This window comes from Ochlerotatus camptorhynchus, unplaced genomic scaffold, assembly GCF_037179485.1.
Source record: "Ochlerotatus camptorhynchus isolate MF236.1 unplaced genomic scaffold, CSIRO-AGI_Acam_v1.1 ptg000370l, whole genome shotgun sequence".
Taxonomy (NCBI): domain Eukaryota; kingdom Metazoa; phylum Arthropoda; class Insecta; order Diptera; family Culicidae; genus Ochlerotatus; species Ochlerotatus camptorhynchus.
Window position 1 is genome coordinate 6,680,702 of NW_027040858.1, and position 15,355 is coordinate 6,696,056.

Below are 15,355 nucleotides of genomic sequence, written 5' to 3' on the forward strand. Positions count from 1 at the left end.
CATTCATTCCACCGACGGTTGATTTGACTGAATCAAAAAGAGTATTAACTGAATCAACAATAGTCTACGAGCAACTTCTCATCAATGTGGAACAATTTATTCAAAACAATTCAATCCATTGCATCAATAGATTCACTAAATATGGTAAAGTGTACACAAAAGGTACTATACTGTACGTAAGCCATAGCAATTTTATTAAAATGTACGAGATAAACAATATTATAGTTGATAGAGATGATAAAATAACATTGATTGGTTCCAAAATTCAATATAATTGCTATAACGAACATTTACAATCCTTCGAGATGTTAAAAACCAACATAACGGAAGTAATCGAAAACATAAATACATTAAATTTTAATGCGATTAATTTGCATGCATTAAACGGTAAATGGTACTACAGATATTGTAATTTGCATGTAAATATAGAATAACAATAAAAATTCAATAAAAAACAACACACATGAACTTTTCTTTGTGAGCAAAAAAATCCTTACCGAACGTTATTAAGTTAACAAAATGTTTGTTAATACAACTAACCTGCCATTGTCAGTTCAACTAAACATTATAATTGATTTAACAAAAATGATTGTGGACCCAACCAAAAACGATTGTTGTAACGACAATCATATCTAGTGCTGGTGATAACTATCACGATTGTAGAATCAATAAACATACCGGGTTGAAATCAACAAAATTGTTTGTTAGCCCTCAGATAACAAACATGTTTGTTGATTTTGACCCAACATTTTGTTAAACGTGCAATCCATTTCTCTGCGTGAAGGAGTGCTTTGACGCTACTGCAGACGCATCGCAACGCGTTTACTATGACAGGTGTAAGCGTTTCACCAAGCATTTTGCATGGACGCTCATCAAAGTAGCTCAGACGCACACGCACACGCGCACGCTTCACTAAACGCGTTACTATGTCATCGGCCTAAGGCAAAGGTATCCAATCTTTCATCAGACGGTGAGTTGCTAAGCTAGATTTGAAATATCGTTTTATTAAAACAATTCCCAAATTGATTAATTCCAATTTGCTATAATTATCACGCATCGCGCGTGACGTCCACTCTAGCTGCACCCTAATTGAGGGTATTTTTTATATCTGGGATGTTCATTAAAAACAAACAGATAAACATTTCAAAAGGTCCTATCTGCATTGATTAATTCTCTTCATCGACTTTCTCTTTCGTCAATAACTCAGCTGCAAAACCTTTCCCTGTTGTATTTGACGTTTTGGACGCTAGATAAGAACCTCCTTTATCAAACTATGTGGTAGAATTAGCGCAAAATCTGTTTGCATAACAGTGGTTATGAAAAGAGAAAGTTGATGAAGAGAATCGATCAAAGCAGATAGAACCATTTGAAATGTTCATCGAGATACTATCAACATTGACGTTTGAAAGCAGAGTGTAATGTAATCAGTGAAACATTGTTTTATTTATACAGAAATTGAGCGACTACCATCAGACAAAAACTGGGTAAGAAATAATCTTGATCCGTTTGACGAAATTCAACAACGGTGGAAACAGTCTACTTTGATTCGCTTGAAAAGCATACTGCATGAAACGGACGTTAACAAGTCAAATATTCTTAATGAGTGGCCACGGATTGCAGACCGAAACGGTTATTTACTAGTAAATTTAGAAGCAAATTTAATTGGAAATTTTAATAACAAAAAGTTTAACAAAATGTTTAAAACTTCTTTATTTTGGTTTTCAGATTGATACTGATTTTGAATACATTTATGGAAAGACGAGCAACTCCAACAAGCTTTACGATACCTGGGATCTCTTTCTTGTAGTGTTTCGAAAGTATATTAACATATGCAATCTAAGAGATCATTATTCTCTTCAGCTGCTGGAGTACCTGGCTAGGGATTCTCTTGCTGACGGTAAGAGGACTCTATCTTATTTGTTAACAAAATTAACTTCATGTTATTTGAAACATATGACAGAGAGTAACGCGCAATTCCTCAATATCCGGCCCAAAATTTACCCCAAAATAAACGTACTGATGTACAGTTTTTTTTTTTTTTTTATTTCATTGTTGCTATTTTTTGGAAGCTCAACTATAGAAACTTGCAATATACATATAGGGGAAACAGCCCTATTGTTGCTGTACGTTAGCAGCGTTAGAAGCCTACTGTTGTGTATAAAGGTCTCCATACACAACAATAGGCTTCTAACGCTGTTTCCCTCGAGGTTTCCCCTATACATCGATTTTATTTTCGTTCGTCGAAAAAAATATCACTCTAAGCAAATAAGTGGCCACCCTAAATCAGTTTCATGTGCTTTATTTAAGAGTATTGTTATGCTCCTTTTTTCAGATACCCGGAACTTCATCTACTGTAGTATATTTCATGCTGTGGCAAAGCCGACACGAACATCATCCCGAAAGCTACCATCTATCCTGCAAGCTCAAGTTGAGACTTGTCATGTATGTGATACCGAGGAGGAATAAAGGGTGATACGGTCAAAATTTGGTCAATATCAACTTGACTTATTTCTTTCAATTTTGCATTTAAAAAACATGAACACCCCTCATTTTGAAGGGGTGTGTGTGTGTAGAATGTTGCTCCTATTTTGATTTTGGAATTCACTCTTCAGTTGTCAAAATGCCGTCCAATTTTGCTCGCGCATCGCGAAAATCCGAGCTACTCGCACGCAAAGTTGGCAAAATCGCTAAAAGTTGCCAAATCAACCGTTACAAATGTAATTAAAGTGTTTGGGGAACGTTTGTCGACAGCCAGGAAGTCTGGATCGGGGGGAAATCGAAAACCGGAAGCTGCTGAGAAGACAAAGAGAGTTGCCGGTAGTTTCAAGCGAAACCCTAACCTCTCTCGCCGAGATGCCGCAAATAAGCTGGGTGTATCGTCTACAACCGTGCATCGAGCCAAAAACGAGCCGGACTATCGACTTACAAGAAGGTAGTGACTCCAAATCGCGAAGATAAACAAAATACGACGGCCAAAGCGCGATCCCGGAGGCTGTACACGACGATGCTGACGAAGTTTGACTGCGTGGTAATGGACGACGAAACCTACGTCAAAGCCGACTACAAGCAGCTTCCGGGACAGGAGTTTTATACGGCAAAAGGAAGGGGAAAGGTAGCAGATGTTTTCAAGCACATGAAACTGTCAAAGTTCGCAAAGAAATATCTGGTTTGGCAAGCCATCTGTACCTGTGGCTTGAAAAGCAGCATTTTCATAGCTTCCGGGACTGTCAACCAAGAAATTTACGTGAAAGAGTGTTTGAATAAACGTCTGCTGCCTTTCCTGAAGAAACACGGTTGTTCCGTACTGTTTTGGCCGGATTTGGCATCTTGCCATTACGGTAAAAAGGCCATGGAGTGGTACGCCGCCAACAACGTGCAGGTGGTTCCCAAGGACAAGAACCCTCCCAACAAGCCAGAGCTCCGCCCAATTGAGAAATACTGGGCTATTGTCAAGTGGAACCTAAAGAAGACCAAAAAAACTGCTAAGGGCGAGCAGCAGTTCAAGGCAAACTGGCTTTCTGCGGCGAAGAAGGTGGACAAGGTGGCTGTACAAAATCTGATGGCAGGGGTCAAGCGTAAGGCCCGGCAATTCGGATTTGGAAAAGCGGAAGCCTAACTGAATTTTTTTCCTGAATTTTATACTAATTGAACTTGAAAAATAAATTTAATTTGATTTTTTAAATAAACGATTTCACCGATTTACACGCGTTTTCCCTTGACCAAATTTTTACCTTATCACCCTTTATACAGCAGAGAGACATTCATTGCGTGAACAAGTCGCGAAGGAAAACAGTGATGTAGAGTTTTCCCCACGCATTTTCGTGATTGACAAACCTGATAAACTGGTTGCATTCTATGTCGTAACCCAAACGTTGGAATATAAACTGCCATCATTCTTGCGCTGTTTGGATGTCGTCGTGAAATTGAAATTCGTCCTCAAATACAATTTTCCGGAGAGCTGTGAACTATTTTGGTGCTTTGTAGCCAGGTATTTCTATAATATCAACTACGCCCGCAAATCCAAGAACGGACAGTTGCTTCAACTTCTTTCGTTCCTGGAACAACACCAATCATGAATTGTTATTTGTGCCACGAGATACAAAGTTCCTTCACAAGCTACATGCATCACTTAACTATCCACCACGGAACACCGCCCGTTTTCAAGTATACATGTACTGCTTGCATACCGTCTACGTTATTTCAAGATATTCATCGATTCAAACGACATGTTGCTGGACAACATTTGCATCTCTTCGACTCCTCATCTCAAACATCACACCATAAAAACCAGCGGAACGTGTATGAAAACCTGGAAGAAAGCATGAACCCGACAACCATCGAGACTGACCACGGGGATGATCTATTAAACGAGGAACCTGAAACTATGAAATGTGAAGAAAAAGTTATAGAGAACATGCATTTGAATGAAAATGATATTCTACAATTAAGAACCAAGCTAAGAGAAAATGTTTATAAATTTACGCTAAGTTTGTATAGCAAACCTAACTTAACAAGAAAAGATGTAGTAGAAATACAGAAGAATGTCACAGAGGAAATTATCAAACCAATATACAACATATTTACCAGCATAGCTTCCATTTCCGATAATAAGGCCGTTAAAAATTTGCTTAATGACCTAAGAGAACCATTCAATTTCATTGCGACAGAACAAAAGTTCAATTCAGCTACTCAAAATCTAGGATTGAGAGATTCTCTTCATACAATTAATTTTGAAAACAGTGAAGGACAAATACTATCAAAAGGTTGTTTAATGCCCATCAAACACCAAATAAGATTGTTTTTCGAGAGCCCTAATGTTCTTAGTAAAACTCTTGAAAACATTAATCATTTGGAACAAGAAGATTCTTTAAAAAATGTTGTCAATGGATCTCTGTGGAAATCAATCAAAGCAAAGGTTGGCGATAAAATTATAGTACCATATTTCCTTTACTCAGATGAAGCCGAGATGAATGATGCTATTGGTGCACACTCAGGGACACATAAAGTTTGCTCAATATATTATAGCTTCCCCACCATACCGTCACATTTGTTACCTAGACTCGACAACATCTTTGTTGCTGGATTTATAAAAGCTAGTGACATGTCAGAATACGGACCGTCAAATGTGCTACAAGATTTAATTGACATATTAGTAGACCTCGAGAGTAATGGACTAAATCTAATGATCGAAGGCACTGCAAAAGAGGTCCAATTTGTTTTATTAGGAATATTAGGTGACAATTTGGGAATTAATACTCTTATGGGCTTTGCAGCATCGTGCCCTATTTTATTGTAGATTTTGCAAGATGAACAAGTACGATGCTCAAAATCTTTTAACTCTAGATCCCAAACTCAAACGGGCAAAAGAAAATTACGAAGAAGATTTAATTAAAAGTTTCAAAGAGTCAGGGATTAAAGAGAATTCTAAATTCAATACACTGAAATATTATCACGTTGCCGATTTTGCAATAGTCGATGCAATGCACAATTTGTACTCGCATGGAATATGCAATTACGAAATCTCCCTAGTCTTAGATTATATGATCCAAAAACTTCACATTTCATTACAAACCATCAACTATAAAATACAAATGTTTAACTATGGAGAGACGGAAAAACGAAATATGTTTAAAAAGATTACTAGAGAACAAATAAAATCCACGAATTTCAAAATGACTGCCAGGGAAATGATGATGTTTGTGCATTACTTGCCTTTGATATTTGGAGAACTTATTCCATTAGATAATGAAGTTTGGAATTTTGTTCTTTCATTAGTTGAGTTAGCTGATCTGATACTACTACCTAGTTTTGACAACGAAATGATAAAGGTGTTAGAAGATCAGATTATATACCATCATTCTCTCTATATGCAGGTATTCGACCAGACTTTAAAACCTAAACATCATTTATTACTGCATTACGTTCAAACAATCGAAAAAATAGGCCCGCCAAGGCATACGTGGAGTTTTCGATTTGAAGCCACCCATCAAACATTTAAGAAATATTGCAGATCTATAACAAGTAGGCGAAATATTTGTTTGACATTATGCAAAAAAGCGAATCTCATCTTTATAAACAACATCAACAATAGTTCTCACTTTCAAGAGCATTCAGCATTAAAAAAAAGCGGTTAAATTGAAGCTAATAAGTTTACCATATTTTTCAGAACTTGAGCTGAATAGCGAACTATTAACATCGAGCTTTTATGCTTCAAATTTTGTTTCATATAGAGGAACTGATTATAAAGTTGGTTATTTTCTTACCATTTCCAAACTAAATATGCGAACTGTAAAGGTATTTGAAATCAAGGATCTGTTAGTAAAAGATGAGCTTTTATTTGTAGCATGCCAACAATGGGATGTTAAAGGATATGTTAACCATTTTGCATCATTTGAAGTGTCATTGTCTCAATCTAGGTTCGTCATAATGAATGTCAATCAATTTGATGGACCCCCTGTTCATCTTTACAACTCAGCAAACAATAATTATGTAAGATTAAAGAAGTTTTTTGTGTAACTTAGAACCATAGCAAGTGTTGTATACCGTTCCGATTCAAATTTCGGACGATTCAAATTTCGGACACTTTCATTTTTAATTAAATATTACATCCAGTTAGAAACAAAGTAATAATGTTAGATGATCGTGGAGGGCACTAGTCAAAAAAAATTAAAATTTACAAGACATGTGGATCATATTCGACCGAGATAATCAACTTTTAAAAGTGTCCGAAATTCGAGTTTAAGTGTCCGAAATTTGAATCGGCACGGTACCTATAAGTCATTTGTATTGAATAAATCGCACCGATATTCTATGATGTTTCTATAGAAACTATATGCTGGATTACAATTGAATAGAATTGTTCATATATGTTTGTATGAATGATTGATTTGATTGGAATCCACAAAAAAAGAGTCAAAGCCCAACATCCATGCCATGAAAGTCCTACAGTAGAACTTACCGCATAAATATGGTTAAAAAAACCATTTTCGATAATTACAGTAGAATTAACTACAATTTCGTTTAAAACAAAAGTAATTTATAATATTGTTGGTTTAATCGCTTTTGTATTTGTTTTTACCAAAAAAAAATTGTTCACCGTACTATGTTGACGTTTTCGATGCAGCATGGTAAAATCAATAACAGCAGTATTTATTTCAAATACAATATTCGTTCTACCGAAATTTAGTGGTATTTTGTTTTCATTTTTAACCTACGAAATAGTACGGGCACAGACAAACAGACATAACACTTGCAAGTTGTTCGTCGAACAAGCATTTAACGGACAATTTAAAAGTGTCGTAGTTGGTAGTACCGCCACCTGTGGCGCGCATAGTCAATTCCCTTGCGTTTGTCGTTTACACACTGCCGCCATCTGTTCAGTGAGTGCCCACCAGAGTGTACTCAACAGATGACGGTAATGTTTTAGCGACGATGTTTTACAGTGAGAAATATTCAATGTGTTATATCTGTTTGTCTGTGGTACGGGTTACCATGGGTCTGTTTTCAGTGAACTGATGGCGATGAATCGGTTATTTCAGTGCTACCCTAGAAAAATCATTCTGCAATCCTGGCATCATTGGTCAACTCCGTCAAACACCATGCACTAATTTTCGACGGGCATTCATCAAAAACATTAAGAAGAGTGAGAAGCTGGATTGTCAAGTGCCGTCCCGGGTTTACAGTAATTTCTGACACTTATTGAAGGTTCGACGTTTCCCTCCTCTCTTTCCCCCTTCTAGGAACAGAGTTACTGTCAAAAACAACAACGAACAACTGCATTTTAAGACCCGTGCAAGCCGCCATTAACGAGCGTGGAAACCTGAATACACTATCTATACACTTACACTTTATATATTTATTAAAGTGAAGTTAAAGCATTTGCGCACTCAAAAATATTACAAAACCAATTGATGAATCTACGCGAAACCGCACCAGTACATGCGACACCTAGGTTTGAAATCCAAAACCACAAAAGTGATGATGTACTAAAAAATATTCCATACGATTTGACAGGTAGCAAAACGTGATTATCATTTTAACATCATTTCCATCTGCTGGACGACCGTAACGTAAATTCATCAATATTGATTAAATTTTATGCATTTTATGATTAATCAAAATTTATACATTGGTCCGATTAATATTTTTCAAAACTATACTAAGTTTGTTGGTTTGATTATCGAAGTGGAATTCGATCAGTGTATACTAAAATGATCAGAAATGAGAATATCAAACACGATGGCACCCGTAGTCGTTTTTCAGTTCACATTGAAAGTGGTAACGTTCTCAAATGGTTCCCCTAATAAAATTGTCTATGGTTTTGGTTGTTAAGTTGCTGAGGATCTTGCTTTGGTTTGAGATATAGGGCTTTTTAATAGAAACTAAACGATCGATTCAACTTCAGGTGGTGAATAGGAGAACGTCAAAAAGAGTGTTGTGAGCATACATTTTTGCCTTGAGACATAGGAACCGGAACACTTTTTTACTTTTTTCTGATAAATTGATTCATCTGAGATGCTGCAAAACTTAATCTACAGTTGAAAAATTTAATTCTGTAACGTTTTTGAAAAGATCCTGCTGGTGTTCAGGAATATTTTTGTTGAGAAAAATGGAAAGTTAGAAAAGTGCCTAGTGGTTATGATCTTCCGGATTTCTTGTGAATAGTTAAGGTGCAAATCAGTTCAGATTTGTGGAAAATCGTACAATAAGACAATTACCGAAGGAAATTGGCAAGATGTTGAATGAAAAATGCTTTAATTTGCGTTGTGAAAAATAGTTATTCTGATGTGAACAAACGGTTTGATGACGTTTCTTCTCGAACTCGCGGGCGCACTCTACGTTGATGGTCCATTAAAAAGGCGTATTGGGTGATAAGAGAAAGTCCATTTGTATTGCGGTGGTCGGGATTTTGGCAGGTTTCATATTTGGTCGAAGAGGCCGGCCTCGCGGAGGAAGCCCATTAATGCTGTGATTTTAGTCGGGTCGTTACTCAGTGCGTCCTTAATGCTGCCCGGTATGCCATACAGCTCTCGTGAGCCTTCGTATTGAGTACAGTGGCAGATTATGTGTTCCACTGAATAGTTGGAGCGGCAGAGCTCGCAACATTTCCGGAACGAGCCGCTCCCAGAAAAGTTATGCGAGACTCTGGTATGGCCTGTTCTGAGTCTTGCCAGGACAACCTGAGTTCGGTGGTCAGGGGGGTCTTGCCATCTTCGTGTGTCAGCCTTCACTTTTCTAAGGAAAATGCTAGTTGATTGGGACCATGTATTTGACCAGAAGTCCCAGATTTTGTTGGCAACCCATTTTTTCAGGTCCCCCGATGGAACCTCCTTGGTGAACAGAAGCCGCTAGATGATCCACCTCCGTATTACCACGAATGCCGCAGTGGCCCGGAATTCATACAAATGTAGTGTTTCGGGGGGCATATCGCTGAATGGCTTGGATCCATGAGTGCTTAATAGAGTCTGAGTTGAGGGCTAAAACTACACTTGCGGAGTCCGTAAATACGGCAATCGGCTTGTTTGAGGGAGTGGTAGCTCGTAGCAGCAATAAAAGCAGAGACCGCTTCTGCCGAGAATATAGTGTACTGGTCTGGAAGTCGATGAAGTACGGACATTTGGGGGCCCGTGATGCCGATGCCAACCCCTTTACGGGAAACCGATCCATCGGAGTAACGGATAGTGTGGTTGCAGTATCTGATTCTCTGGAGTTCTGCGACGGATCTCACAAGTGCCGTAGAGTTGGATCCTGCCTTGAACTTCTTCTTTATCGCCAAGTCGATAATGGGCCCGGGCAGGTTCCAATCTCTTTTTTTTTTATACAAGGGGGAATCTGCTCCCAGACACCTGAGAAGATAACTCAGGGTGTGGGGATGGGAGATGTAGCGCTCCCGACCCACTAGACCTTACCCTGTGCTCTAGGCCCTTGCCCTCCCGGAACCGCCCGAAGGCATTACGTCATGGGAGGGGGCCGGTTGCGCTATGGCGCATCACTAAGTGTTGTGTCAGATGTGACACTCACTACTGCACAGTGAGCAGCTGTGTAGGGCCTTCCTCTTGTTGATCGCTGTAAGTTGTTCGCCTGAGTTCTAGAGCAGACGTGATAGCCAGGCAACTGTCCAGGGCCAAACAGGACAGATGTGACCGCTTACCAGCTGCGTGTGCTAAGCACTCTAAGAACCCGGTGTCACTCCTGCCTTTGCCCAACGAGGGTTTGTGCAGGGCTTATCAACCTCCTGGGACGAGCTGGATAAGGGGTTCCAGCAACAATCAATACGAAACTAACGATTTTAAATTGGCTCACGACTTGACTAGCCTATTGGTCCCAAGCAAACGATTAACGTATCCCATTCTAGTCGAAATTCTAGTACTACACACTGTTTGTTTTGATTCGCTATGAAAGTTTGACAGATAAAATAAGGGGTTATTGGTTTTTCCTATGTTTCGAGGGGTGAATCGATTAGCTTGGGACCGTAGAGAATACCAGAGCTGAGCCAAAAAGTTGAGCACGTTATTTCGGGACCTCTATCGTAGTAGCATAGAGGTAACTCTAAGACCAGAAGGTCCCGAAGAAACGAGCTCAACTTTTTGGCTCAGCTCTGGTACTATCTTCGGTCCCAAGCTGATCGATTCACCCCTCGAAACATAGGAAAAACCAATAACCCCTCATTTTTCCTGTCAAACTTTCATAGCAAATCAAAACAAACATTGCGTAGTACTAGAATTTTGACTAGAATGGGGTACGTTAGTCGATTTGCTTGGGACCAATAGGCTAGTCAAGTAGTGAGCCAATTTGAAATCGTTAGTTTCGTATTGATTGTTGGTAGTAGGCCGGATGAGATACGGATAGCTTGGTGGTATGTAGAGGCTAGTTTCGTAATAAGTTGTTCGTGAGCGAGACAGATAGCTTCGATTCTATAAAGGAGACGTGATTCTAAAATTGTTCTAGCAACTCGAAGACGAATGGGCCGGTTACTGTCTGGGTGTCGTAGTTTGAAAATGGGTATTTTTTAACCCATTAATGGGTTTTCATGAAACACCGTGTAGGTGTTATTTGGTATACACACTTATTCTGGTCAACTCAAAATTGAGTCGAATGTACTCATCTCAGCGGCAAGTATGGCTACTCAAAATTGAGTAACCTTATGTTGACTCACTTTTGAGTAAACTACGTTCGCACGTAAATTGAGTGAAATCCACTCGCCGGTATTTTCAGTTGCAGGGAGGGTTTTTATTTTGGTTTTCATTCAAGGAAATGGAAATTGCCTGCTTCGGATTCCTTCTACCGGAGCAAAAAACGGTTCAACACCGTTTCCCTAAGCAATTCGTACTTACCTGAAGGCATTCCAGCCGGTTTTGAGTAACATTTTCTATGAGCTTTCCTCCGACATGACTGGCATTTTTTCTAAGTCCAAGATTTTGCTGACTGAGTGGCTTTTACTCAGTTTGACATTTCTCGTTTACTCAATTTTTGACAACTCGATACATCGGACGAAAGTGAGTACGATCGACTCATCTGGTGAGTAAGCAGAAGTTAGCGTGTATAAGATGCTCAAATTTGGCCGATGAGGAAAAAGCTAAGTGAGACGTGAGCACGTGAGAGAACGAAGAACTTTTTCTCTCTCTCATTCTACGCATCTGTCAAAAATAATTCAATATCGTCGCTTCGCAATCAAAACAACGGAAAATGTGTTTCGCGAATAACGAATAATTTTTAGCGAAATTTTGATGGTTTAGTACGTTTCGCTAGATCTTTTCAACTGATTCTCATCCAGTAAATCAACATTTAAGAATACACAATGAGTATCATCCAAAGAAAGTTATTTTCGGGGAGTTTTCCGCTGCTCAACATCGTCCGTCGATTAGGTAAGAGTGTCTTGTTTTCATCGTCGAAACCGGTAACTACACATTTTCACACCAACATTTTTCAGAACTACTATCCCCAGTTGCAGCTTCGTTGTCCACCAAGGCAGAACCCTTACCTACTGGCAGCGCAGCTCCGTCGTCGCAGCAACAATCCCGTCAGGCCAACCCTGCTACCACCGGCAGCGAAAGGAAGAGCATCGTTCCTCCGGAGTACCGGTTCATGTATCAGGAATTTCTGCCCGATCCAAAGATAGAATGGCGTAATCCGATTCGGGAAAAGCTCGAACGGCTGGACATGTTGGACCGTCGAGCGAACATCGACATTCCGGAATTTTACGTCGGGTCAGTGCTAGCTGTTACCAGTTCGGATGTTCACGCGGTGGGGAAAACTTCTCGTTTCGTTGGGATTTGTATCCTGAAGGAAAAGTGTGGTTTGAGGACAAGGTTCATACTGCGGAACGTGGTGGATAACCAGGGAATGGAGGTCATGTACGACATGTATGATCCAACTCTGTTGAAGGTCGAGGTGTTGCGACTGGAGAAGCGATTGGATGATCATCTGCTTTATCTGCGAGATGCACTGGAAGAGTATAGTACCTTTGATTTGAACATGGAGCCGGAAATTCTCCCAGAGGGTGCTCCTGTTCCGGTGAACGATGTCAAGGTAACGCTCAAGCCGAGACCGTGGTATGCCCGGTGGGAACGTCACGAACTGCAAGGTGTGGCCAATATCGATGAGCACATGAATGAGAAGAAACGTCGCAAGGCGGAACGATTGGCCACCCCCTGGGAAAAGTACGATTTGATGAAGGAGTACAGGAAGAGTATTCCGGAGGAAGAACAGAAGGAAATCTTTGCCGAAGTGTATTCGCAGCTGCATCAGATGGAGCTCACCCGCAAGAAGATGAAGAGGAAGCGTACGTTCATCAAACCAACGAAGTTAGCTTGAACAAGGGGGGAAAGGTGTTTGAAAAGTTTTTTGTGTAGTTGAATAACGAATAAAAATGCATGTTACGTATGCGAAAGATTGATGTTTTTTTTTTGCTGCGCGAATTTAAAAAGTTGATTGAATAGGCATTCAACGATAGGATAATCAATACATTGAAAGACGACCGTAACCGTAGAACGTCTCTGAATCTACCTACATTTCGAGGTTGGACGAATAGTGGAAGCATGGTGAACCCGTAGCTAAAAATCTCTTCAATAAAGTATAAAAAAAAAATGTGATTGAGTCAAAAGAGACCATCGAGAATGATTCATGGAACTATGTGGAGCAGGTTTGGACAGCCATCAATCTGGGTGATTGCACACTATTTCTATGCGCTCTGTACATTCCACCTGATCGAGTCCGGGACAATGTACTCATCGATACTCACTGTCAGTCAGCTTTCACAGTTACCGAAGTTGCCACTCCAGTTGATGAGATATTCATTTTTGGTGACTTCAATCTGCCAGGCGTTTCGTGGAGTCCATCTCATAGCGGATTCCTGTATCCAAATCCTGATAGCTCTACATTTCACGCAGGAGCTATTAGCCTTCTCGACGACTACAGCGCAGCGACGCTTTCTCAAATTAGCAAGTTTGCAATGATATTACTTAGCCATTACTTGATGAATTTCAAAAATTGTGGTACCTCTAGAATTTCTAGGCTCTGTAGATTATTTTAATTGCAGAAAGATTGAAAATAGGGTCGTCTATTTTTTCAAAAGCGAAAAGAGTCGTTACCAGGCATGGAAAATCATTTACATTCATTTCATGCATTCCTTTTGGTTTGTTTTTTCCGTCGATCTTGTTTTCCGTGCTGAGCACCAATGCTACCGACGTGCCAGGAAGGCAGCTCCCACACCTGGACCCTACCTATCGACCCATCAACTCATGAACCGGGGACCAACGGCTTTACTTCCCATCCGAAGGAAGGCGTGATCAGAGATGTTATGCCTCAGAACATCCCGGCGGCGCCGACTGGGATTGAACCCAGGCCTGCTGGGGTGAGAGGTAATCACGCTTACCACTACACCACCGGCACCGTTATTTCATGCATTCATTTACATTCATTTGCCTCTAACTTTTTTTTCAACAGCATTCCGCAAAATGATGTATGGAACTTTTGTAGGTTTTGTTATAAGCTAAAACTTTTGTTAAGAACTCAAATCTGTATCTCTTATGCATAATGAATTAGAGCGGGAAGAACTCGTTACAATCACTGAAAAACAGTAGTGGATTCTGTTTGCTCTGGTTCGTCATGCATAAGAGATACGGATTTGAGTTTTTAACAAAAGTTGTAGTTAATAACAAAACCTACAAAAGCTCCATACATCATTTTAAGGAATTCTGTTGATGAAAAAAGTTAGGGGCAAATGAATGTAAATGAATGCACGAAATGAATGCAAATGATTTGCCGTGCCTGGCGTTACACGTTTTTTTAAAGGTGTGTTTTTGGGTTTTGCAAGTGGTTTAAGATCCATAACTTATATCCGTATAAGTGGTCTATCCATAAACCTGGTCCTAGAACTCCGCGGCTTTTTCGAAAACATTAGGAACTGTGATATAAGAAAGAATTTGGGTTCATGACATAAACATGGACTCAGATGGTCATCGGACCGTCCTCCGGAAGATCCGGAACAACCGTAAAAGTGTTCAATCTATGAAACTGATCCTAGAGGTCCAAGTTTTTTTTTAAACACTTGGGACTGTCATATATAAATTAATTAGGGGTCATGACATAAAAATGTATCTAGAAGGTCATGGGACCGTCCTCCGGAAGATCTGGAACTTTTTTTAAAAATTGTCAATCCATGAAACTGATCCTAGAGGGTTTTTCGAAAGCATTAGGAACTGTGATATAAGAAATAATTTGGGATCATGACATAAACAAGGACCTGTATGGCCATAAGACCGTCCTCTGGAATATCCGAAACATCCGTAAAAGTGATTTATTCATGAAACTGATCCTAGAGCTCCGCAATTGATGATTCTATAAAATCTCAATCCCAATAATTTCAGGCATTGAAATTGTCGCTTGCCAAATAAATGTGAAGAACAAAGATCTTTGCATAGCTTCTGTATATGTCCCTCCAAGGACTTCCATAAACCGCCGTCAGCTTTGGAGTTCAGTTAATATCCTTCCATCTCCAGTTCTAATACTGGGCGATATGAACTCACACGGTACTGGTTGGGGCGAATCATACGATGACAATAGAGCGGGTATTTTCTATGATTTGTGCGACGATTTCAACTTGACTATCTTGAACACTGGTGAAGCAACACGTATAGCAAACCCTCCTGCTCGAGAGAGCCGTCTTGACATTTCTTTGTGCTCTAACTCACTATCATTAGATTGTCTGTGGAAGGTTATCAATGATCCCCATGGTAGTGATCACTTGCCAATTATTATTTCAATCAAAAGTGGTCTTCTAAAAACAGATCAGTCAATTCAAGTTCCTTTTGACCTCACGAGGAACATTGATTGGCAACAATTTGTATCGGCGGTA

General features: G+C 39.7%; 1 protein-coding gene across 2 annotated transcripts; it reads left to right on the forward strand.

Annotated features, from left to right (window-relative positions):
- The first annotated feature begins 11,661 nt into the window (after positions 1-11,661).
- mRpL19 (mitochondrial ribosomal protein L19) lies at positions 11,662-12,826 on the forward strand. Of its 2 annotated transcripts, none has more exons than XM_065232474.1 (2): positions 11,662-11,864; positions 11,930-12,826. In XM_065232474.1, exons 1-2 carry the CDS (start codon positions 11,798-11,800, stop codon positions 12,811-12,813), a joined length of 951 nt encoding a protein of 316 aa, XP_065088546.1. In that variant the 5' UTR covers positions 11,662-11,797; the 3' UTR covers positions 12,814-12,826. The 2 variants fall into 2 exon arrangements, with proteins under 2 accessions (XP_065088546.1, XP_065088547.1); XM_065232475.1 differs by having other exon boundaries at positions 11,951-12,826.
- Positions 12,827-15,355: the final 2,529 nt, after the last annotated feature.